The following is a 26,458-nucleotide window of genomic DNA, read 5'->3' as shown; positions in this document are numbered from 1 at the left end:
TTCAAAATTAAACTACAACAAAAACCCCAAGAATACGTGACCTACTATAAATAGTAAGACGGTCGTTATTCCTGCTAGAAATCATGGTTTTTGGCCAAAAATAATAAGTGTCCTATTTGGCTTAACCATGCTATTCTCCTAGATTTTCTAAGCACTTTTCCTAGTTGGACGCAAGTTCTAAAACTCAAAGGTCGAAGAGTTATAATCAAACTAAAACTTACTATAAATAGTAAAATGAAAATAAAATAGAAATTTAACCATTGATGGGATGAAATCTCACAAATTCGGTGTGCGCAACCCGGCGTAGGGTTGGGTGGCTAAAGTAGCTCGTCTTATCCAAAATTATATAAGACATGTCAGATAACTCATTTCGATTTGCAAGATACACCCGTTTTAAGGTCCCAACAGTCTGGATCACTTCCACTTCAAATTGGGCCTTTGTTGTCCATCTTGGTCATGAAATTGTCGGTGACCCGCGCTACATCATTTGGGATGTAATTATACATTGTTTCCATTAAGATAGCCGTATATTCTTTAGTAGTGGGTGATCTTTTATATGTACAGTGAACAATAGGGCTCTCACTTGATGGACGGAGTGGGTTTCATGTACACATGGTGGGCCTTACAGAGTTTGGGTGTTTAACATGGGAATGGATTGGCTACTCCCCCGCCATTTGCAAATGGCTGGTGGTCGGTGCTCTATGGACCCCGCCATGATGTATGTGTTTCATCCATGACGTCCATCTATTTTTATAGATCATTTTATGGTAGGAGACCAAAAATGAGATATATCCCAAGCTCAAGTGGACCACATTACAGGAAACAATGTTGAATGAACATAGATCATCAAAAACTTTTTGGGGGCCATAAAAGTTTTGGATCAAGCTGCTCTTTGTTTTTTCCCTTCATCTGGGTCCGTATGACCTAATCAACAGATTGGATGTCAAATAAACAGTACAGTAGGCCTTAGGAGGATTTTAATAGTGGATATCCAATATCTATTGTTTTCCTGTGGTGTGGTCCACCTGAGATTTATATCCCTCTAATTTTTGGGACAAAGCCATAAAATGATCTTTAAAAATGGATGAACGGAATGGATGAAACACATGCATCATGGTGAGGCCCACAGAGAACCAAACATAAGCCACGGGGCTGGTGGCAGAGGGAGTAGCCAATCCGTTTCCGTTTAACATGCTGTGTGAGAATAATTCCAATCCATTCAAACCCATGGCCCTACAAGGTGGGAACACGCGTCCTGAGTCAAAAACGCTCGAAGTTCAAGGAAAAAAGCAAAAGATAAGACGGAATAAAGGCAGAGCAAAAGGAAACCACGTGTAAAAACAAGAGGAGTAAGTGGACCACTGACATATTTATTTTAATAGATGTTAGGTATAGTTACTTTTGGTGAGGAAAGCAAGTGGGCGTTTTATTTTTTCTGGCAATTCAATAATAAGTCAGATTTGCAACTACGACCTATCCGGGCCCTCAAAGATCCCCACCATAAATCACCTTTGTCCGTCAATTTATCAGGCCGATAATAATTCACGAGTCCAAAATTCAAGCAAAACCAAAATTAAATTGCATCGAGCGACAGAACATAGTGAGAATGGAAACATCCACTGTTGAAACCGTACTATAATCCACCAAGATGTTTATATGCCACCCAAATAATTCATGGGGTTATTATCTGTTGGATGAATATTGTAGGCATAAATATTATCTTGGTTCAAAACTTTATGACCCCAACGAAGTTTCCAACGGTGGGCATTCAATTCCCACCGTTTTGTGTGGCCTGGTCCACATGAGTTTTCTATCTGCCCGATTTTTGGACTCATGTCCCTATTATAAGCTTGAGGAACTAATGGATGGAGTGGAGTTGTCACAGGCATTCCTGTGGGCCCTATGTAGCTTCTAGCCACAAATCCGTGACACATCTAAATTGGGACTATAATGTGAACTATTTGGTTTAACTTAGTTGTATGCCAAGAATGCAATTTCGTAGTAAATTCTAAGTGCCTGCATATCATCCATCACACTATTGGAGTACGAAAGTTTTTCTCTTACATGACTTGTCTAGGCCAGCCCAACCTGGTTTCCTAAACCATGCTTTGGCCACCGGACATGGCCCGCTTTATCTTAGTGGCAACATTAATTTTAAATCTAGTGTGCATAGCTTAGTGTGGAACTTGGTCTGTCCAGTAATTTGTTTTAAGCGTTTACCTTGGAGTCCTTTAAGAGCTGCTCGCTGTAAAGCAGTACACCTGTTATCTATTAGTTTCCAGTTGAAAAACTCTTGCTTTGGTTTTTGACACATTTTCCAAATAAGAGAACAAGTCATCAATCATATCATCTTTATGAGAAACTTGTAGGGAATTGTTTTGAACTACACCAAATTTTGGATTTTTTATTTTTATTTTTTCCTTTTTTCTAATGAGGCTCACTTGAGGAATGTGTTAGATGGAACCTATATACCATGGAGGACCCTGCACAACCATGTGATCTCCTCTCCCTGTTGTTCCTTGTGGTGTGGGCCAACTAAGTTGTTGGTAGGTCAAATTTTTAGCTGCTTGGCCTAACAATAAGTTATTCACTTTATGGATGGAGTAGATGTGTCATGCACAACACAGTGGCCCATAGATTTCGGGCAGTAATCACCCTGATAGGGTGTGAAGAAGCAATGGGTTGGTGAAATGATGGATTACATACTTCTTAGAATCTTCATTTTCATGGCTGTCTAGATTGTTAGGTAGACTTGAGATCATTAAATTTATAATGGATAAAGTTTTTGAGATAAGTAGGTGGTTAGATGAATGTTTGAAGAAGAGGGATAGTGGTTTAATATAAGTGGGCAGTTGTTGTAATACCTGTGGTCAACCCCATATGGCAAATTCAAGCGTCAAATGTCACAGATAAGTCCCCTATTCTGATAGACTGACAAGTGGAGGAAAAGGAAAGCACTATTTAATTCGTGTTCTGCCTGGAATAAGAACTCAACTCCTTTTTTCACCTAACCGACTAGTAACTCGCTTGACGTCTTGAAATAGGAAATCGAACTCATTATATTTGAGGAGGATTTACTTTGAAGCGACTATTCCCTAGATACATACACGGTAGTATTTCACAATTTGATCAATTTGAAAAAGACTTGAAGCTAGAAATTATCAATATGTAATGTAAGGGGTGGCCTTTATAATAGATATAGTTACTATTGATGAACTTTAGCAGGATTGCATCAATTTATCATTCTGGATCAATCTGACAAGAACGATTAGGGTAATATTCAATCTCTTTACAAGCCCATGGACGAAGTGCTTTGTTTCAGATCAATTCTTCACTACAATAGCTTTGAATCACATCTTTAGTTAAAAGTTGTGATACGCCTTGTGGAATTCCTCCCCATGGACTTCCCTGTACTAAAGTGAATGATTAAATTACTTATAGATTGTTACACTCGTGTTTAGGAAGCGCTTATTTTCAATTTACTTTGGTTATTCCCCTTGCCTAAATCCAATTTCCCTTGGTGTATTTAAGATTAAAGATACACCACCCATCTTTTGTTGGTTACTGATGTAGAGCAGGTCGCGGACAGTTTCATGGCCAAGATGGATCAGAAAAGGCACTACAAGAAAACTGGCCTTTATCGGAGGTCAAAACTGCTGGCAAAGGCCCAAAAAACTGCTGGTAAATCCTTTGCTCACGGTCAGCTAACAGTCGGTAAATCCTCAGTCGGTAAAGGCTTTACTGGCGGTCAGTATCTTTACTGATGGTTTTGCTGGACGCCACTAAATCGTTTGTCTTTCTACATACAGAAAATTGGTCTAAAGCTACTGATAAAAGCCGTAGCAAAATATGGCTACACAGTACCACTGCATAGCTCTTTAAAGCTTTGCTACGAATCCGTAGCCACCTAGAAAATCTTTCTTATTAAAAAAAGGTTTCCCACATGTATCCGAATTCTGTTTTTTTATTTTTTTTTATTTTTTTATACACCAATCTAAGCAGCTAACATACTTTGGTTAATGTCAATGATCTCCCTATTGCCAATGATTGCCATTGTTTCCAAGGGACTGGTTTCTTCTGTCGATCTTTGGTGGGCTGTGTAGTAGTAAAAGGCATAAACATCAGTATTTTGGAGTCCTTCAGCAGGTTTAGGCCCTCAATGATATTGAGGTTCACCACCTGTTAAAATGATTAGCTTGATGATCCAATCTTGTTCCCATTTGGCTGAGAGGATTATCATTGCTGCAACCAAATAATGCAAATTATTTGTGGAAACTGAGCATAAATAGCACACGAAATTAGAATTGCATTTGAACCGACATGTTAATGTTCTTCTTTTATTTCCCACAGAGAGAAGATTTTGTGCGATATAAAATATTCATTGCAGTGTATATGGATTTTAACTTGAAACTAGCAAGCTATGAAAGCAGGGTAAAAGCTGTTCAAGGGAAAATAAAATATTAGACAATGGCGAAAAGACGCTGTAACCTTTTTCTGGTGATGATGATAAATTTTAGAAACACATTGCATATGAATTTCAAAAACTGGCCTTTTCACGGCTGCATCTAAGTCTGGCTCCTCTTTGTAATTGAAAGCTTTTAATATACTGTTGTGCATAAAAATTTTAATTACATAGTCATGATAAGCATTGGGCACATGAAGTCCAAATTCCCACTAGTCACTACCACAAGAGATATCTATACATTTAGATCAATCTGACAAACAAAAAAAAATAAAATAAATCAAAATAAGTACAATAGTTAGAAAAGTGATACCTTTAACTCCAAAGTAGGGGTGTCGACACTAATAAGAAAAGAGTACAAATTAAGCCCCACAACAAGAGGACTAATGAGGGAAACAGATAAATTTAATACCAGAACTTATCATTTGAACAGTCTACTAATCTAGAACTACTTACTCTTTAAAAACCTCCTTAATACGTCTCTGCATTGGACTTTGTAGCTTGTAGTCATGATACTTGGGCAATTTGGAAACCCCAGGCCAGTTGTCTTCATCAGCAGATCCACACAACAAATAAATTTTATGCGATTGATCTGCCTGCAGCAAGCAAAAACAGGAGAACAAGCATCAACCTTCTCTACTGGGATCATCATTTCCAGCTAGCAAGTCTATCACCTAAATCTGTTGAGGAAACAAAGGAACAGAAAAGTACAACTATTTCCAGCTTTAAAAGAAATTGGTCCGCTGATTCATACTATGCATCAGTCCTATACAAAAATCGGCCAAGTTTTGCATTGACCTGGCCAATCCACCGGGCCATGAAAACTCAGCCGAGTCAATATTTGTCTTATAAAAATATTTACACCAAAATTTGACTGTCCATTCAATGTAATGCCTTATATAAGTAAGATGTACATCATTAGTACTTTGCAAAATCTCTGTAATGTACAAGATTACCGTAAATTCAGTCAAGTCCATGACTTAGGCCCATGAGGATGAATTTCCTGTGACAACTTGGCGGCCATGAGAATGAACTTCCTGTGACAACATGGCACCATGTCAAAAGAATGGCAGCACAGTAAAACCCTCATCCTATAATTTGAAAACAAAATCTAAATAGGAAGTGAGAAGAGATACCACATAAAGGAAATGGACTCCCATGCCACCATCTGTACATCCATCTCCCATTTACAAAATGGCATTTTCATATAGAAAACACAAATAACAATTATGATTCAAAAACAAAGCCTCTATTCTCTAAGTTGAAAGTCATCATCTGAAATTGAATAGAGAATAATTAAGAAAAAAAAATTAAAGATAAATAGACGTGCCTCTGATCATATATTTTTTTTCGTAGTTATAACTCAAAAGTATATTTAAAGCCATCATAGGCACTTCAAATAATTCAAGCACGAGCTGGGAAATATCATCCAAAGTCGAAACAAAATAAGAAATTATGATTCAAAAACAAGACATAATTTTCCAAATTATTAAGTCTTGTGTCCTTGCCTCTTGGATCTCAACTAAGAATGAAGTTCATGTTTCATCTCATGGCTGCTACGGAGTTCTACACTAAAAAAACAAGCACACATGTGTAAAGAAGCACACAAGTATAAAAGTACAAGTTCATGTTTCATCTCATGGTTGCTACGGAGTTCTACACTCCAAAACACGGGCAGAATATGTGTAAAGAAGCAGACAAGTACAAAAGTCTTAAGGAAATGCTAGGATCTCTAACCTTGGGAGATATTATGAAATGGTCCATCCACAGTGGAGCCCAACAGACCAATGTTCTGGATAAAAGAACTATCAGCATGATCCTCTAGGCAGATTGAATTCCTAAACTAAAAAGAGAGACACATCCGCACTTTCAAACACATAGAAGAATGCAGGTATAGCTTAATGAGTAATGACTGAACAAGATATTGTTAGAGCAATGGATGAGTAATGAATTGCACAAGTAATTAAATGATCACATTGTTAATAGAAGAGCATAATTTAAAATTGCTTTTCCTCAAGCTAATACCTACATGTCATTGCTAGTTGAAAACATGAAGGAATCATTTGAAGAACACTAAGGAAATCCATCTCTTCAAGCTGACAAGAATCAGATTGTGAGAACCAAAATATCTCATTTATACCAAAACCCTACCAGTATTTCAAAATCTAACAATAGGGAAAGAGCATATTCAGTTGGAATGGTGTAGGTCTGAACAAGCTAGGGGATTACACTTACAATTATCTTGATCTTGTAAGCTTCCAAGAAGGGATGTCTGCTATCTAGTAGAGGACATCAAATACCTTCTTCTGAAGACTGCAAAAGAAATGTCAGGATCATAACCAAAATTTATACACCATTTTCTAAAATTCAACCTCTAATGGCTCACTACCTCCAAAAACCTAGTTTCCCACATATTTGCAAGAAGAAGAAAAAAAAAAAAAAACTGATTTGTAGATAAAAGAAGGCCGCAAAAGAAACAGAAGTACAGACCTGCATATCACATCTTTTATCGAAATTCCTTTCGAGGCAACATAGGTCATGCTGCTATATATATGATTCAAAACCATGCAAGATTTTCAAACTTAGTTTCTAGAATCCACACATATACAAAGGAAAAGAATAAAAAAACAAGAAAAAATATACAAAATACACAATCCAAAAATGCATTCCATTAACCTGCAAGCAATAAAATGAAATTGAAAATTACAATGGACATACATTTTGCATAAACAATCCATAGAAATAAAGAGGTAATCTGAAATTTGAAAGTTCTCGAGACATACCTCTGAAATTCAAAATTGCAACCAAGGCCACAAGCTCGGTAATCTCGTTCAATATAGTCAAACCTGTTTCAAGGTTGGACTAAGACCCATTAACTTAAAAAAGCAAAAATAAGACTTAATCATGATTTCCTTCTTTTTATCAATTTAAACATGAAACACACAAATAAATGCTTGGACACTACCAAGGTATATTTTGAACATGAATTCTCAATAGACGACTCAAAAGAGAAGAAACTCATGAGCACAATACAAATCCTAAAAATGAGTATCAACCTAACAGAAATATCATGATAAGCATAGTTTCCTACTAAAGTTAACTAAATAAAGAAGTAGCACCATTAACCAACCTGATCAAGTCCTAAAAGTTAGCAAGCAACCACCAGCAAAACAATACGAAACTGAGAAAAAGCACCTACAAGAAACCACCTATAAGAGAACAACAAAACTATGTGTTGTCCAAATATAAGCATACTGTTTGCATATTGTTTGCTACTCCAAACAAACAATATCAACTCACCTAAGGCCCTGTTTGGTAGACACCTGAAAAATGAGTTGATCTCATTTTGGTTAACAGAAACTATGCATTAATGTTGATCTCTAATAGATGATGAGTTCATGTTAAAAGTGATTATGTAATACAGATAACAATCTCTAATACATAATTATTGTTAACTAAAATGAGATGAACACATTTTTGCATCTACCAAACAGGTACTAAATGTGTCAAATAAAATTGCAAATTCAACTAAACAGAAAATATGAAGTAGAATTGCTTAGTCTATTTGTTCCTAATATAAAGAAGCATAAGAATTAACATCTTTTAAGACTGAGATTATTGGCATTGTTAAGCCAACATTTATTACATGATTAGAAAGCCATAGCATAGATCTAAGCAAAAATGGTAATATTGTAGCTTGAAAATAGCTTTTTTCCTTCTAAGTTAAAAGTGAATAAAGAAAACAAAAAAACAAAAAAAACAAAAGAAAAGAAAACAGAATAAAGGAAAAAAAATAGTAGTGAATGTAACAAGCAATCACATTAAGGCAATATGTACATCCAAAAATGGAATACAAAACGCAATATGTAGGATCCCATTGCTTTAAGTAAGGAATTTGAGAAGCTCTTGTTAAATTTTAGTACTACTGTGAAGTGAGCAGATAACAGCTTTTCATGATTGGTGACAAACGCATTGAGATCAAAAACCTTATAGGGCTATTTAGCATGAGTAAGTTTTAAAAAGAAAAACAAAAAAAGAACAAGTAGTAGAAGTGATATAGTGAGAGCCATAGCTTTGATGTATGTGCCTGATTGTGGGACCCACCGTGATGTATGTGCCTTACATCCACACCGTCCATCTGTTTTGATAGCTCATTTTAGGGCATGATCTCAAAATGAAGTAGATCCAAATCTCAGGTGGACCACAACACAGAAATAGAGTGGTGATTAAATACCCATCATTAAAAATTTCTTGGTGGCTACCAGAATGTTTATTTGCCATCTAAACTTTTGTTAAGGTCACAAAGACCTGGATGAAGGGACCACACAGATATAAGCTTGATCCAAAACTTTTGTGGCCCACAAGTTTTTAGTATGGTCCCCCCTGAGATTTGGATCTGCTTCATTTTTTTTTAGATCATGCCCCAAAATGAGCTGTCAAAATGGATGGACCACATTGATATAACACACATACATCACGGTGGGCCCCACAGTCAGGAATCCACTGACGCCACATCCAATCAATTTGTCCCACGTTAATGTGGGCCATTGATCTAATAGATGAGCAAGATCATGATCGGGAAGGCATTAGGACAAGCCTTGAGATTGGATCTGACAGAATTTCAAGCACATAGATTTGTAAGTTTCATTGTAAACATTTCTCAAAAATACAGGTACAAAAGGTTTCCTCTAGAGCTGTTGTTGATGAAAATCATCCACAACCAGTTGCATCTGGGGCCCGCTGTTGTGTGTACATGGGCATCCAACCTTGTCCAGAAGGGCTGTACCACCATGAAATTGGGAGGCACCAATAATCAGGCTGATCCAATTGGAGGGCTTTGGGTGGCTGTCCATTGTTTTTCTATGATGTGGCCCACCTGATGATTGGGTCAGCCTGACTTTTTATGCACCCCACTTTCATGGTGGGCTGTCCCTACTAGACAGGTTCGATGCCATACACACCATGGTGGGGCCATAAACACAAGACAAGCTGTAGATGATTCTCATATATAAAAGAAGCATTGGTACTGGGAAAAAAAAAGTGCATGCCAACCCTAATAAGGGTTTCGACAATGCAAATCCCTAAAAAGGGATTCCACAATGCAAATCCCTAATTAGGCATTCGACCATGCATATTCCTAATTAGATATTTGATCGAAAGCTGGTTTTTGAGGCGGAGGAAATCGTCCGGGTCCATCAGGAGGTGTAGATCTTCGATCTCTGTTAGAAGCTTCCAGATTCGCTCGAGCAACCAACAATCACTTGCAGCCTTCTCGTATTCCTTTTCTTCCACCCGATCCCCAATCCGCTGTAGCAGCTCTCACGCGGCGAAGATCCAGGACTCTAGGATCTGGTGGATGGTGAAGAGGATCCCATTTTCAAAATTTTCGAGGCTTCTAAGGGCTTTTTCAGGGCGTGGAGATCGGATGGCTTACAGACGAGATCGTACTCAGGGTTCGGTTTCCCAGTAAAGTTTGGCTCGCCTAACCCGAGCGTGAACGGCGATCCCTGCATCTCGCACTCGATCGCAAACGCGATCTTCCTCGCTATGTCCGCCGATTCACGAGAGGGAAGGAGAGCGAGAGGGAGTGAAGAGGGAGAGGCAGAGGGAGAGCGAGAGACGGCGCAATAGGTTAGGGCTTTTTTTTGTTTTTTTTTTTTAATTAATAGGACCCTTTGCCTGTAGCCGTTAAAACTGGCTGCGGGCAAAGGGTTACCCCATTAGTCAGCCAAGCTCTGTTTTGTTGTAGTGAGGCACGGTTAACGACAGAAGTGATCCGGACCATCAGACCTTAGATCGGGCGTATCTCGCAATCTGGAATGAGTTATCTGACGTAAAATATATGATTTTGGGGTAGAACAAGCTACTTTAGCCAACCAACCCCACTATGCCGGGTTGCGCAAGCCGAATTTGCGAAAAACACCTGGATCGACGGTCGTTTCCCTGTTTTAATTTCATTTTTACTATAGATAGTAAGTTTTAGTTTGTTTATAATTCTTCATCCGTTGGGCTTTAGGAGTTGTGTCCAACATGAAAAGTACTTAGAATAATTAGGAGAACGGTTTGGTGAAGCCAAATAGGACACTTACTATTTTTAGCCGAAAACCTTGCGCACTAGTAGACATTACGACCGTCTATAAATAGTAAGTTTACTATTAATAGTAAGTCACGGATTCTAGGAGTTTTAGTTGTAGTTTGCTTTTGATTTCTTTCCTATTGCTTGGTACCCTTATTTAAAGGGTTGTAAACTCGTTTTTAGTCATTCATTAATCAATTTTGAATTTATTAGAATTTATTTCTATTTTCTGCTTTCTTTTCCCGTTGATTCGAGAAGTCTCTGTGAGGATTCCAGAGAAGTTCCGTGGATTCAAGATAATTATCCTCTTGAGGAAGATAGTGCTCAACCTCACGTCCTCCCTTGCGTCAGTTTGGTATTAAAGCAAGGCTTTTCCTCGGGTAGATGGCTTCTAATGACAGGTCGGGCAACAATCCCATGGGCGGTATTCCAGGAAATTTACCTTTAACGGCGGGAGCTTTCGAAGCAGTGCAACAAGAGAATCGGCAAGCCATGCAAGGGCTGCAGGCTTTCATAAACCGCATAGCAGATCTCTTGGTGGAAACCTTAGGCCAACTCCGTGTTCCTGGTGGTAATCCTTCACCGCCGATTGCTGAAACTCGCAATCGCCCTGATCGCAAGATAGTACCGGCAGTGCATCCACGGGTCATTCCTGAGGAAGGGGGCTTTAGCGAGGAAGAAATCGATGACATAATCTTTCAACATTCCAGACAAGACGGCGATCAAGTAGATCGGATAGATCGAGAATTCAAGATGCGAGTTGATATTCCTAACTTCAATGGCCAACTACACATTGAGGATTTTCTCGATTAACATTATGAAGTTGAGCGATTTTTCGACTATATGGACATCCCTGAAGTAAAGAAGGTCAAGCTTGTGGCCTACAAGTTGAAAGGAGGAGTTTCAGCTTGGTGGGAACAACTGCAACTCGCACAAACCAGACAGATGAAAGCACCAATCTGCACAATACCAAAATTGTCGACAGGGTGATTGGTCAATGAGAGAATACGCAGAAGAATTTTACCGCTTGGCGACGCATAACGATTTAGTCAAGACTGAATCGCAGCAAGTCGCTCGATTCAATGATGGACTGCGTATGGCGATCCAGGATCGGGTCCAGATGCAGCCCATCTGGACGATGAATGATGCGATCAAGTTGGCTACTTGGGCAGAAGCGCAACTTGAACGTCCTACCACATGGCCCTATTCTACCGTAAGGATCACTGCGCCAAGTCCACCCCAGTGAGCTCCACAGTCTAAGGAGAAGGAACCCGTAGGAGCACACAGTCAACCTCCTGCGTCTGAGAGCCGAGATCAGGGAAGTGGACAAGCTAGACCCCAAAGGGACGTATCGACTGCTTCTAGTCCAAGTAGAATCCTGAACTCCTATACTCGACCCCGGCCCGAAAACTGCTATCGTTGTGGCCAACCGGGCCACCTATCAAATACTTGTCCTCAGAGAAAGGTGGCAAACCTCGCCATCAATGATGGTAGTGCTGATAACGCCTATGAAGATCCAAATGCTGAAGAACAGGAGCATACCACCGAGGACGAGGCAGATGAATCAAGTTGGGTTCAGTAAGATCGCGGCGAGTCACTCGTCATGAGGCGGCTATTATATGCGCCAAGAAAAGAAGTGCATCCACAGAAGCATAACATCTTCCGCACTAGGTGTACGGTGAATCAAAAGGTTTGTGACGTGATTATTGACAGTTGCAGCAGCGAAAATATAGTCTCCAAGGTTATGGTGAAGAAATTACAATTGAAAATGGAGCGTCATCCCTCCCCATATACAATCGGTTGGATCAAGATGGTCAGGGAAACAAAGGTAACTGAACGGTGCACTATACCCTTTTCAATTGGTAAACATTATAAGGATGAAGTAGTATGCAATATGGTTAACATGGAAGCATGTCACATACTACTCAGTCGGCCCTGGCAATCTGACCGTGGCGCCACTCATAAAGGGCGAGATAACATATATATCTTCATCAAGGACGGCCGGAAGATCATATTGGCCCTTATGGATCTAGAGGGACCACCTGAAACTTTTAAAGTAGAGGGTCGTTTTCTCTTAACCATACGGGACTTCATGAAAGAATCCAAAGAAACGGGACAGGCTTATGCATTAATGTAAAAGGGGAAGAACTCGAGCCTACCATCATCCCTGAAAGATTAAGGCCTTTACTACATGAATTCAAAGAAATCTAGCCCGATGACCTTTCCGATGGGTTACCCCTCATGCTGGATATTCAACACCATATCGACTTTGTCCCCGGGTCCAGTCTACCCAATCGGCCTCATTATCGAATGAGTCTGAATGAGTTGAGATTCTGCAATGACAAGTGGAGGAATTGATCCGTAAGGGTCTTATTCGAGAAAGCATGAGTCCATGTGTTGTACCAAATCTATTAACTCCAAAGAAACATGGGAGTTGGCACATGTGTGTCGACAGCCGAGCCATCAACAAAATCATCATAAAATAAAGGTTTCCTATACTACGGTTGGACGATATGCTGGACATGCTAGAGGGTGCCAAAATATTCTCTAAATTAGACCTGAGGAGCGGCTACCATCAGATTCGAATACGGCCGGGTGATGAGTGGAAAACGGCCTTTAAGACCAAGGAAGGATTGTACGAATGGATGGTCATGCCCTTCGGTCTTTCGAATGCGCCTAGCACATTCATGAGATTGATGAATCAAGTTCTGAAACCTTTCATTGGGCGATTTGTTGTGGTTTATTTCGATGATATTTTGATATACAGTCAAGATGAAACTACCCATATGGAACACCTCAAGAAGGTCCTTCAGGTGCTTACTGAAAATAAACTGTATCTCAATTTAAAGAAGTGCAGCTTCATGACTAATAACTTATTGTTTCTGGGTTTTGTCGTAACATCCACGGGCATTATGGTGGATGAGGAAAGGGTGAAGGCAATTAGAGAATGGTCAGTTCCTACAAATATTCACAAAGTGCGAAGTTTTCATAGACTGACGACATTCTATAGTCCGTTCGTGAGAAATTTCAATACTATTATATCACCAATCACAGATTGTATGAAGAAAGGGCAGTTTCAGTGGACTGATGAAGCCGACAAGAACTTTGCCGAAATCAAGCACAGATTATCCACAACCTTGGTTCTTGTACTTCCCAACTTCGACAAACTGTTTGAAGTCGAATGTGATGCCTCATATGTCGGAATTGGGGGAGTTTTGTCTCAAGAAGGTAGACCGGTAGCCTTCTACAGTGAGAAACTTAGTGATGCACACAAAAAGTGATCTACATATGAGATCGAGTTATACACAGTGGTCCAGGCACTGTGACACTGGCGACATTATTTGATTCAAAGGGAATTCATACTTTACACGAACCATCAAGCTCTCAAGTTCATTAATAGTCGAGCTAACATTAATCGTATGCATGCTAGATAAATCTCAGGAATTCATGTTCATGCTAAAACATAAATCAGGACAACAGAACAAGGTACCGATGCGCTGAGTCGCCGTGCGACTTTGCTAGTCACTATGAGCAATGAAGTTGTCGGGTTCGAGCGCCTCAATGACATATATGCCGACGACGACGACTTCAAGGATGCATGGGTTAGATGCCAAGAAGGCCACTCTGGCGACTTACATGTGCAAGACGGGTTCCTTTTCAAGGAAAATCGATTGTACATCCCCAACAGTTCGCTAAGGGAACAGATAATCCAAGAGCTACATGGATGTGGCCTTAGCGGACACCTTGGGAGAGACAAGACGCGAGCTCTTGTGGAAGAATAGTATTACTGGCCGCAATTGGTACGTGATGTGGGAAATGCAGTCCAATGTTGTTATATTTGTCAGACCTCAAAGGGACAATCTTATAATACGGGCCTCTATACCTCGTTACCCATGCCTGATGGCCCTTAGGAGGATTTATCTATGGACTTCGTGCTTGGTCTCCCACGAACACAATGCGGCATGGATTCGGTGTTCGTGGTAGTAGATCGTTTTTCCAAAATGACGCACTTTATTCCATGCAAGAAGACTCTCGATGTAATACACATGGCGAATTTATTCTTCAGAGAAATTATGCGACTACAAGGGGTTCCCAAGACTATTACTTCTGACCGTGACATAAAGTTTATAAGCCACTTTTGGCGGACTTTGTACACTCGATTCGATACACGACTTTAGTTCAGCAGCGCCTACCACCCACAGACTGATGGTTAAACTGAGGTTATGAATCGCACGTTGGGAAACCTCCTTCGATATATTTTAGGAGAAAAATCGAAGCAGTGAGATTTGACCTTGTCTCAAGCAGAGTTTGCATTCAACAACATAGTGAACCGCTCAACAGGGAAATCCCCGTTCCAGGTTATTTACGGATGAGTACCTCGCCACACACTAGACTTGGTCCTCTGCCCAAGCTCCCGGGCATGAGCATTGCAGCAGAACATATGGCAGACAGGATCATGGGTATTCATACGGAGGTGCAGACCAAGCTACATGCCTCAAATGAAAAGTACAAGGAACAAGCGGACAAGCATCGGTGACAAAAGGTGTTCAAGGTGGGCGACCAAGTAATGGTCCATCTATGGAAAAAAATATTTCTGACCGGAACGTACAACAAGTTGAAGAATAAAAAGATTGGATTGGTACCAATCATCCGAAAGATCAATGACAATGCTTATATTGTTAATCTTCCAGATGACATAGCGATCTCACGGACTTTCAACGTCGCGGACTTGACCAAGTATCATGAACCAGAGCAGGAGGAGAACTCGAGGACGAATTCTTTTCAAGTGGAGGGGACTAATGTAGAGTGGGTCGTGGACAGTTTCATGGCCAAGATGGATCAGAAAAGGCACAGTCGACGACAGAAGTGATCCAGACCGTCGGACCTTAGATTAGGCGTATCTCGCAATCCGGAATGAGTTATCTGACGTAAAATATTTGATTTTAGGGTAGAACGAGCTACTTTAGCCAACCAACCCTGCTACGCCGGGTTACGCAAGCCAGATTTGTGAAAAACACCTGGATCGACGGTTGTTTCCCTGTTTTAATTTCATTTTTACTATAATTAGTAAGTTTTAGTTTGTTTATAACTCTTCATCCATTGGGCTTTAGGAGTTGTGTCCAACATGAAAAGTGCTTAGAATAATTAGGAGAACGGTTTGGTGAAGCCAAATAGGACACTATTTTTAGCCGAAAACCTTGCGTACTAGTAGACATCACGACCGTCTATATATAGTAAGTTTACTATTTATAGTAATTCGCGGATTCTAGGAGTTTTAGTTGTAGTTTGCTTCTGATTTCTTTCCTATTGCTTGGTACCCTTATTTAAAGGGTTGTGAATTCATTTTTAGTCATTCATTAATCAATTTCAAATTTATTAGAATTTATTTCTATTTTCTGCTTTCTTTCCTCCTGGATTCGAGAAGTCTCTGTGAGGAGTCTAGAGAAGTTCCGTGGATTCGGGATAATTATCCTCTTGAGGAAGACGGTGCTCGACCTCATGTCCTCCCCTGCGTCAGTTAGCACCCCTGAATTTACAAAGGATTAACAAAACTTCTGCCAAATAAGGAATAGGGTCTTGATTCAATAAGTGGCTCCTCATGTGAGAAAGGCCCATAATGTGTAACGGTTATGGCTGTTACCATTAAATAACAGCCATTACAAAACCAATTTTTTTATACCATGGATATGATTCAAAGATGTAACTCCACATGTTTCCACTGATAAACCAATAATAACTTCGTAACTTTTTGTATTGGTCCAGAATGCGGAATTCAGTGGTGTGTTTGCAGGTTTGATTGATTATTTACATTCTTGAAAAGGTGCGGTTGGAATCCATGATTTCAATCGTGGAAAACTGAGATCCAATCCAACCACAACAGCTGGATTGAGGGCTACTTCGCTTTCACACCATGAGGAAGTTGGAGAGATCCTTTGTGATATGTTATATGCTAGGAAGCAGGCTTTGGTTCTTTACTTGTGTTCCTTTTCATCTTGTACTTCTACAATGATGCTTTGCAGTTAAGAGTGCTTGCTCGACTATAATTGCTGTCTGATCTGATCTTGTGGGCCTGGGGGAAGAACTTCAAATTGATTGTTGGGTCGGGTCTTACAACATGGGTGCTCGGGCTAACTGAGTTCATATCTTGCTGGGTCGGGGTCCTTTTGGGTCCGATTTCATTCTTGAATACTCGAACTCACATGCAACCAGGTCCAGATATCTGTTGGGTACCGTTTAAGTGAAACAAGAGCATTTACATGTTTGGGCCCACTTGATGGATGGCTTTATATCACACATGCATTTGCCACTTTCACACATGCTTGGTGTGTAAATGGGCTCCCTTTTGCATGCCTATGGTTTGGGAAACCTGTTGCAGGAACAAACAAACAAATATATGTACATTTTTTTTTTTCCATTTTTGTAGCCCATCAAAACTTTTATGGAACTGGTCATTGAGGGTTAATGGTTCTCAGCTGACGGGCGAAATGGATTTATACATAAAATACAGTGGACCTCAATGAGATTGCGGTGTGCATAAACGGTCGTGGTGGTGTGCTTAAACAGTCACCGCTGCCAACATCTCCAGCTGTGTTCAAAATGGTTCAACTGGTGGGCTTATTATGTGCAGACAATACAATAGCCAGCTATATCCACTTATTGAGTGATCCACAACTGTAATTTCATATTTATCAATGACTAGATATTGTTTTCTATAGTCCTGTTCATCCTTTTAATAGCTCATTTTGGGACATAAGCCCAAAAATGGGGTAGATCTGAGACTCAAGTGGGCCATATGACGGGGAATATTGGAGCAGGAAATGCCTTTAAAAAAAATATAGAGAGAGAGAGAGGAGCCGAATGTGCCTAAAATTGAAACCGTCCTAAGGTCCATTGATGTTTATATGCCTTATAAACCGTTCATAAGGTTTTTTTTTATTAAAAAAAAAAAAAACAAAAAACACCGAAGCCTAGGAAATTCATTGATCAGCTGAATTTACAGACATTCAGGAGGGCCCCACAAAAAGGAAAGGCAGCCCCTCCTATCATTTACCTCAGTACAGAATAGAAAAAATAGGGCTAAAAGGGAACACAACAAAACAACAGAGAAAAAAAGGAGGAGAGAGGAGCTGCACAAGAGGACAACAGAAAGGACAAACCAGCAAAAACAATCAGTGGCACCTGAGAGCTCCAAGACTTGCATTATCTAACACTAAAGCCCCTCTGACTGGCCTCGGGAGATGAGCGCGATGGAAGAAAATTTTGTTTGGACACCCTTCACTGGCGGTACGAGCAAGAGCATCGGCCACTGCATTCTCTTCTCTGAAAGTATGGTTAATCACCAGGTTAAGGTCCCGCGATTTATCTCTAATTTTCCCCAAAGTATACCAGATTTTCCAAAGTTTAGAGGAGTCAGTCTCTCTCAGATCATCAACAATGACTTTAGAGTTAGTTTGGAGAATGATATTCGAAAGCCCCAGGTTGGAGCAGATGTTGAGGCCATCCAGCATGGCCCTAACTTCAGCCTTAGTGTTTGTAAAGGTCCCATAGTACTTGTGAAAGGCGAAAATGAGGCGGCCAAGGTGGTCCTGGCAAACACCACCTCCACCACTTTCACCTAGGTTGCCTCTCGAGGACCCGTCGGTGTTTAGTTTCAGCCAAAGTGCTGGCGGCTTTGTCCATCGAATAATGGAGGGCATAGATACAGGGGAGTTGGAGAGTGAGGGGAGCCTTAACAGTTGAACGGTAAGGTGCTCAGCCAGGGAATTGCTGTCCATGGCTGGGATGAGGGACCCAATCTCACGCAGCCAACAAGAAACTCTGTAGATGATAGAAGAGGTAGACATTTGCTGGCCCTCAAAACGGGCTGCATTCCGATCATTCCACAACTCCCAAATTATGAAACAGGGGAGGAAACCAGTTAGCATCCTGATCCTAGACTTCTTGCTAGCCAAAGCAGACCAATGGTTCAGCCTTGCCATAATTGTGTGGGTCTGCAGTGCCGGGAGGCCAAACTTGACCCCGAAATGGGCCCAAACCAGAGAAGCAATGCTGCCCAGGCTGAACAGATGGTCCAGCGTCTCCTCAGCATGATGATAAGGTTACTCCCATTGAAATGAACTGGAAAAATAAAAATATTTGCCTGATCCAGAACTTTTTGTGGCTCCAATGAATGTTTTAACGGTGGGCATTCAGTCCTATTATTTCCTATCATGGGGTCCACTTGAGTTTTGGATTTGCCTCATTTTGAGGTCATGTCCTAACATGAGGGGGCAAAATGGATGGACGGGGTGATTTCTCACAAACATCACAATGGGTCCCACTTAGGGGGTTAAGTAAAGTCAATGGAGAACTAATTTACTAGGGGCGTGAAGGAAAGTTTTGAGTGAAGTCTGTTGGGCCATGGTGATGTATGTGTTTTATTTATGCTATCCATTCATTTTTCAAGCTCATTTTATGGCATGGCCCCAAAATTGAGAATATCAAAAGATCAACTAAACCACACCATAGGAATAAGTGGGAATTGAACGCCCAGCGTTGAAAGCTTCTTGGGGGGTATGCACAAGTTTTGGATCAAGCTTATATTTGTGTTTTTCTTTCATTCATGTTTACGCAGCCTGCAAATAAAGGAGAGTGTGGTTATAGAAGGAAAGAAATAGTTACGGACAATGTAATAGCCATAAAAGTGCTTATTTTCCGGTAAAAGTACAAAGAAACAAAAACCATTCTCACCAATAAAATAAAACAGAGTGACAAAGTCTTCCAAAGCAGTAATTAATATAACAATAACTTCAAAATAAATATAGAAGACGTAGTGAGCTCCTAGAAATGCTTCTATACGTTCGGAGGTTACCATTGCCGGATACCGATAGCGTTAACTCCTTGGCGTGTCACGTGGCAATGTTCTGTGGACCCAAAATAATGTATGTATTACATCCACACCGTCTATTTATTTCTAGAGATCATTTTAGGGAATGAGCATGAAAATGAGGTAGATCCAAAGCCCAAGTGAACCACACCACAGAAGCAGTAGGACAATGATATCTACCATTGAAATCTTCCTAGGGTCCATCATGATATTAATTTTCCATCCAAAACTTCTCATAAAGTCACACAGACTTGGATAAATGGAAAATACAGATATCAGATATCAGCTTGATAGAAAACTTCTTTGGCCCTAAGAAATTGGTGTGGTCTCACTTAATCTTTGGATCTGTCTGATGTTTTGGTTCATTCCCTAAAAGGATCTCAAAAATTGAATGGACACTGTGGATATAATACATATATCATGGTAACTACCACAGAACTTTGCCATGTCATCAAACCACTGAGATTGCGACACCACGCAATCCACGTCCACGATAGTAAAGGCAATAATACATACAGTAATAACAGAACAATTTCTCGACATGGGAATATCTTGGGAGACTTTGGAGCTTCATGTTCTCCTCGCAATATTATCCAGCAAATCTCTCTGCAAGTAAATAAAAAAAATTGTATAATAAATAATAAATAATTTCAAACTTTTAAATGTATGAGCCCAAAAGAAATGTCTTTATAATAATAAATTTTAAGATACAACTGAAAAAAAATTAAAGTATTCTAAGATTTTGAAAATATCACGCTATTGAACGGATTGGCTACTTCCCCAGCCACCAGCCAATGGCTGCTGGTCGGTGCTTTGTGGGACCTACGATGATGTATGTGTTTCATCCATGCCGTCCATCTAGTTTTTAAGATCATTTTATGGTATAGGACAAAAAATTAGGTATATCAAAATCTCAAGTGGACCACATTACAGGAAACAGTGTTGAATAAGCATAGACCATTAAAAACCTTTTGGGGGCCATAAAGTTTTGGATCAATCTGATATTTTTTTTTTCCCCTTCATCTGCGCCTTTATGACCTAATAAACAGATTGGATGTCAAATAAACAGTACAGTGTGCCGTAGGAGGATTTTAATGGTGGATATCCAATCGTTATTTTTTCCTATGGTGTGGTCCACCTGAGATTTATATCCCTCTAATATTTTATGATGAGCACTAAAATGATCTGTTAAAATGTATGAACAGAATGGATGAAACACATACATCATGAAAGGGCCCACAAAGCACCGACCACCAGCCACCGTGCTAGTGGCAGGGGGAGTAGCCGATCCGTTTCCATTATAAGGATGGAATTCAATTATCAATTTCCCGTGAAAGTATCGAGAGCTTTTAAAATTTTAAAAAATAATAATAATAATTGTAAAGTAAAACATGAGATAATGAAAGAAATCTACATAACCTTTTTTGTACATGAAGGAAAGAGGGAGGGACCCTGGCAAATTCTGGTGTAGAGGGACTTGGCCTTCTCGTCTTCCCACTCTAATCCTTCCCACCATTCTCTCTCGCCTTCCATTTTTCCTTTTATTTCATGGATGCTTAAGCTGAAGAGAGGTAGCTTTTTCAACATACGACACCAACGTACATGGATCTCTTCCCAAGATATAAACATAAATCGCTGGCTACAAATGCTTTCTAATTCTGGTAAGTGATACAATTCTAGGATGCGTAATTTTGGGAATGAATTATGGGGCAGCTTGTCTCCTTCTATAATCTCTTTCATTAGGACATAATTCCTTATGTTAAGCTCCTCTAACTGATGTAGTTGCTCTACCATACTAGAAGAGGAGACTCCTTAACTTTTTCACATTCATAAACGAATATTCTTCTGAGGTTTTGCAGGCATGTGTTCAGCAGAGGAGGCGCTCCACCATCGAATAACTTATCCAAGTTTGGCAAGCTAACGAGAGACAACGACTGTAAACATTGGAATGCATCATCTCCAACCTCTCTCCAGTCTATAAAGCATTCCACTCCACCGCATTCCTTGACTACAAGATCTCTTAAGCTCTTTAAATAGCCTTGGAACTTAGAAAGACTTGTTAAATCTTTGCTTCTAAACAAGTCTAAAGAGGATGCATATTTTATCAACCCCTCAATCCCGCAGGGGAATTTGTCACATTCACAAATGCTTATCTGCTTATTAGAAATAGTAGGGTAAAGTAATCTGTTAACCGTACAAGGAAACTTGTCAAGCCCGAAAACCATTGATGGAACATATCATGTGCGATGAAGCCATTAAGATTGGACAGACTGATACTTAAAGATCTCAGGCGTTTCATGTTCACAGCCTCACTGAATGTAGCTCCGTCCACGTGTCCTTTCATCTCCATTGTTCTTAGTTCCTCCAGACTAGGTAGCCCGAATATCATAGTGTAGGGAATTGCAGTGAATGAAGTCCATGATATATCCAACCTCTTGAGTTTAACCAAGCTTTCAATGCCTTGAGGGAAGTTTTTGATGCGGCAAGCATGTGAGAGATCACGAATTTGGAGTTCCTTCAGCTTTCCCAATGGCAGCACCTCCACTAGATCATTACAGAATCTTAGAATGAGCACACGTAGATTCACCAATAGCAATAATGACATCGGAAGGGATTCAATGCCAGTACCACTTAGATCAAGGATCTGTAGTTTTGGCATGAGCTCGAAGAAATTACTGTGAATGGCAAGTAATTGATCATTTTCATTGAGGAACAAGGAGACCAAGTTAGGACAATCAGGCGTAATTTTGAGATCTTTTATCTTGTTGCGCATCAATGAAATCCTTACAACCCCTCCACATTTTTTCTTCAGGTGGCTGCATTAGTCCCTCCCCAGCTTTCACAAGGAATTTTGAGCCTTCAATGGACTACAATGGTGAAGTGATCCATATAGCCAAGTCACGGAGCAAATCATGCATCCTAACATATTTATTTTCGTAAGACCCTTTCTCCAAGAGGCATGCATCCTTGATTCTTTCAAGGATGTCGTGTCCCTTGTTTGATGCTTCTTCCAAGTTATTCACATTTTCTATAAATCCTTCCTCCCCGGCCCAACATCTTACTAGCTCATCGATTGGTATTTCCAAATCTTCCGGAAACAATGAGCAATACAGGAAACAAGATTTTATCTCTTCATTTTCTAAGTAATCATAGCTAAGTTTCAAAGGAAGAAACACTTGACACTCCATACTTGGAACCTCAGATGATGATCTTTTCAATGCCCTCAATGCATTCTCCCAAAACTCCTTCTTATCCTTGCCATGCATGGCCCTTCCCACTGTCTTAATCGCAAGTGGTAATCCGCTGCACTCTTTTGCAACCTCTTCAGCTACCGGTCGAATCTCCGATGACAGTACTACATCCCCGCATCTTTCACAGAACAAATTCCACGCTTCATCAGGCATAAGAGCTCTGACATTAATAGACTGATCAGCCCCCATTGCATTACACACTGCAACGCACTATGCCAAAATCGCTGATTTGCGACGGACCAAATCCGTCGTAAAACCAAATAAACGACGGACTTCATCCGTCGCTGTTTACTGGGTCGTTTTTTGTTTCGACGAATAAAATTCGTCGTTTAATTTGCGACGGATAAGGTCATATTAGCGACGGACCTCGAATCCGTCGTTTAGTTCAGAAATTAGCAACGGATTTGGTCCGTCGCTAAAATATCTGTAAATTATTATTATTATTATTATTATTTGTCTTGCACCTGATAGGTAAATTATTATTATTATTATTATTATTTTCATCTTGCACTTGATAGTCATTCAAAAAATAATTCACACTATTGTTTGATAAGAATCCTATTCACAAATTTGGTAACAATTCAATTCAATAAAAGAGGAAATGACCAGTGGCCCACTCCAACAAAAATTCACTTTTTAACCCTCCTAACTAAACACTTCTCCTCCTAAACTAGAAAGCATACAAAAGAAATTATCCGGAACTTCAACTGTTGGCTATGCCTTGCTTTGTATTGGCTACTTAGTATCTGCTCTTGTTCAACCTTCTTTCGAGCCATGCCTACATATATTACAGACAACCAGATTCAATCCAAGAAAAGACTAGTTTAGTCAACCCTCCATATATTTCAAATAACCAGCTCAAATCCATGGAAAGTGAATAGTTTAATCAACTGAAACCAATTAACAAAATAAAAGATTAGAATTCATCCTACCCATTAGAGGTTCAGGTAAGAGCATTTCTTAACTTCATAGCATTCACTGGGAGAGCACAATACCGTTTGAAAAGATCTTTAGATGTTGAAATCAATTCTATGCAGCTCTCGACTTCTTAGTTATCTACGGTGAAATGAAAAATGCATATATGCTGGAGAAAGAAGAAAAACATGTTAACATTGACACATTACCATTACAACTGACTAAAACGGTGTTGTTTTTGTCGATTCTAACATCATATTCAAGTCTACACACCAGCTAATTTCAACATCCACTGTTTCGTAAAGGGATTACCTCTTGACTACGATTCACAACACCAACATAACCAAATTGAAGAGGGATCACTTTTCCAAGCAAAAAATTGTGGGCATCAATACCTATATCCATGACATCCAAATAAACACAAAACAAGATATCATTTCCATGCCCCAAGATAACTGTAGACGACAACATGCAAACATTACCTAAGTGTTGGAATAAACTAAGACCACACCATTCATTTATTTTGCATAGAAGGGGAATAAGAATTGTTCAATACTTGTTGATTGAACCATTCCTCTTCTATATACTGATGCTCCAAGAATTGTTTCAAAACTTTTAGACATATTTCCTGACAGCCATGTACTGAAACATGATGAATTAGATGTAGGTATGATCTTCTGCAATGAGTGCAACGCCCTTCGCATCATGATTCCTTTCATGGATGAAGGAAAGCAGAATCTATTGAGTAAAGCCTATTCAAAGAGAAACTAGTTTCTTATTCAGAAGATACGAGTTATGAGGGGAAAATGCTACCTCTAATTGGTGTACTGATCGGAAGACGATGTGAAGTGCGGTGGATAATCTCCAATCTCTTAAGCTTACATTTATGTGAGATATGGATGTGGATTGAAACAAGGGCCGCTACGCAGCTTACTACAAATACTGCTGCACCAACTATAGAAATTATTCCAGGTCCCAGCCACTTGTGATTATGGATATCTGCAATATATGCCAAAAAAAAAAAGAGAGAAAAATGATAACGCAATATACTAAAATCTAGCCGTACATATTTCTTTCTTTATCTTGCTGTTGCTACTGGAAATTCAAATTCAAATATGAATTTTTCCTCACCTTCCAAGCATTCTCAATGCTCTGATCCACCAATGAACAACATTTACAATATCATTGCAATTTACAAACAATATGGAAAGAACATGAAAGTTATTAAAGAAAAGAAAATAAAGGGTTCAAGTTTCCCATGAACCATGACTATAGACATCGATTGTTCACCTATTTTGTATCTGAAAGCTTGACGAACTCTCGAATACATTGATATGTTTGGCAAAATGAATCTGTGAAAGGGAAGCCAAGGTGATTACATTCATACCAAAGATTGTATGGATGGATTGATTGGAAGGTTCACACATCTGGCCTAAGCTATATGATACATGAAAGAAACTATCGAGTAGAAGGAACCTCACCCATGTGAAGGAAGAACAAAAAAAAAAACCAGGCATCTGCATATACATGCACCAAGAAAACCATATCAATTTCAGCACACATGGCCCTTACCTTGTGAGCTGCTGCCTCAGTGGCAAACTCAACATGGCCGAATCCCTTGAAGACACCCTCTTCATTTGATGCAAATCGGGCGTCAACAACTTCACCAGCACCTTTGAAGAATTCCTCTCTGTAGGTGAACAAAGGAAGCAGATTACCTCATTTTATCAGATGTAGCCATCTCATTTCCCATACACATTGAAAGATTAAAATCTCGTCACAAGAGTAGTTCTCTGGAATTAAATGATACTTACACATCAGCTCTTTCGACTGAATAGGATAGGTTGCCAACAAATAGGGTTTTTGATCTAGAAGTCTGGGCACTAGGAGTTGCAGATGTTTTAGGCTGTATCAATTTAGTACATGGTTGTCAGGTTCTGTAATATAGAGCTGAAAAATGTATCATATTCATAGCCCCATAGTCAAGAAAATTACCGCCTTCTTTTCGGTCTTTGCTGTTGTGGCATCTGCCATTTTGACATCACCATCTTGCAGGGCAACATAAACAATTTGCATGAGGAAAGAGAAACAGTGCATGTGCAACACTTCATCATTATGATGCCATCTTTGCAAATACATGAGATACCATTCTGAAGTAATTAGTATAATGAAGAGGATGTAGCCTTGTATTGCAGCAAACTTGCAAATACCATCAAAGATACTAGCACAAAAAGCAAGGGGGAAAACATCTAAAACATATAACACCAGCAGTATTGGACAATTTTGCCCATGTAATTAGTCTCAAGATTAACAACGGTAAATCGATGTTCTTTACTTTTCTCTACCACATTCGTGCATGCAGCACATGCCTACAATGATCAAGACCATTGAAATGGTGGGCCACCACTTGGATTTGAGCATTCTCCAAACTCAATGTCAGCAGATGATCCCAGTTTAGTGCAACTTTACAAATTGAAATTGGACCACTGTTCTTTCTTCCTTCTCTCTCAAAGTTGTTCTAACTATCCATTTGAGATGACAGTTTCAATGACTCTTGGTTGTTGAACACTCTTAAACAAAAAAAAGAACCAAAATAGAACTTTTTTTTTCCTTTTCTTTTCTTTTTTGGAAAGAGAGATTTCGAAGGAGATTTACTTGCATTACTTGCATCGAAGGAGATTTCGATCCTCCAACGTCCAATGCTCCTGAGCTATCCTTGTACCATTTGAACAGAGTAATTGAAGGAGATCTAGAGGCCTGTGTTGAAGTTTTCCCTTGAATGCCTATAAGAAAATTAGATATATATTAATACAAAGGCATGTTCTTTCAACAGGAAAGTACATTTTGGGTGTTCTTTTGACTACAAGAGGACTACTCTTTCATACAAA

At 39.6% G+C, this 26,458-nt stretch overlaps 2 protein-coding genes, 1 non-coding gene and 1 pseudogene across 9 annotated transcripts in view; all 4 read right to left on the bottom strand.

Moving 5' to 3' along the window:
- LOC131249353 (probable disease resistance protein At4g27220) overlaps positions 1–26,458 on the bottom strand; it is a 98,602-nt gene that overhangs the window by 29,970 nt on the left and 42,174 nt on the right. For 3 of the 6 annotated variants that reach the window (XM_058250059.1, XM_058250060.1, XM_058250056.1), the window contains one exon: positions 19,308–20,010. The exons of 2 other annotated variants lie outside the window; for them this stretch is intronic. The gene's annotated coding sequence lies outside the window, so the exon portion shown is untranslated. Of the gene's footprint in view, positions 1–19,302; positions 20,011–26,458 lie in introns of those variants that run through there. One more of the 6 variants, XR_009172799.1, reaches the window with a different exon arrangement.
- Positions 5,786–5,859, bottom strand: LOC131250449 (small nucleolar RNA Z267). Its single transcript, XR_009173376.1, has one exon. It is a non-coding gene; the product is annotated as a small nucleolar RNA Z267 (small nucleolar RNA).
- LOC131249804 (nematode resistance protein-like HSPRO1) lies at positions 9,572–10,247 on the bottom strand (annotated as a pseudogene).
- LOC131249357 (nucleolin 1-like) lies at positions 24,735–26,117 on the bottom strand. 2 transcript variants are annotated; one of them, XM_058250075.1, is made up of 4 exons: positions 25,566–26,117; positions 25,385–25,476; positions 25,143–25,260; positions 24,735–24,922 (listed from the first exon to the last, which is right to left on the bottom strand). In XM_058250075.1, the coding sequence occupies exons 1-4, from the start codon at positions 25,707–25,709 to the stop codon at positions 24,857–24,859; spliced, it is 420 nt and encodes a 139-aa protein (XP_058106058.1). In that variant the 5' UTR covers positions 25,710–26,117; the 3' UTR covers positions 24,735–24,856. The 2 variants fall into 2 exon arrangements, with proteins under 2 accessions (XP_058106058.1, XP_058106057.1); XM_058250074.1 differs by lacking the exon at positions 24,735–24,922 and having other exon boundaries at positions 24,958–25,260.

Source organism: Magnolia sinica, chromosome 6 (assembly GCF_029962835.1).
Source record: "Magnolia sinica isolate HGM2019 chromosome 6, MsV1, whole genome shotgun sequence".
NCBI classification, from domain to species: domain Eukaryota; kingdom Viridiplantae; phylum Streptophyta; class Magnoliopsida; order Magnoliales; family Magnoliaceae; genus Magnolia; species Magnolia sinica.
The sequence above is the reverse complement of the archived record's forward strand: the minus strand, read 5'-3'. Positions and strand labels throughout refer to the sequence as shown.

What these genes read in the sequence shown, in the direction of transcription:
- LOC131249357 (XM_058250074.1), bottom strand. Translation starts at nt 25,709, where the DNA reads ATGTATTTGCAAAGATGGCATCATAATGATGAAGTGTTGCACATGCAC. An exon ending in CAAAGACCGAAAAGAAGGCG is followed by an intron (nt 25,477 to 25,565) that starts GTAATTTTCTTG and finishes AAATTGATACAG; the next exon opens with CCTAAAACATCTGCAACTCC. An exon ending in TCAGTCGAAAGAGCTGATGT is followed by an intron (nt 25,261 to 25,384) that starts GTAAGTATCATT and finishes GTTCACCTACAG; the next exon opens with AGAGGAATTCTTCAAAGGTG.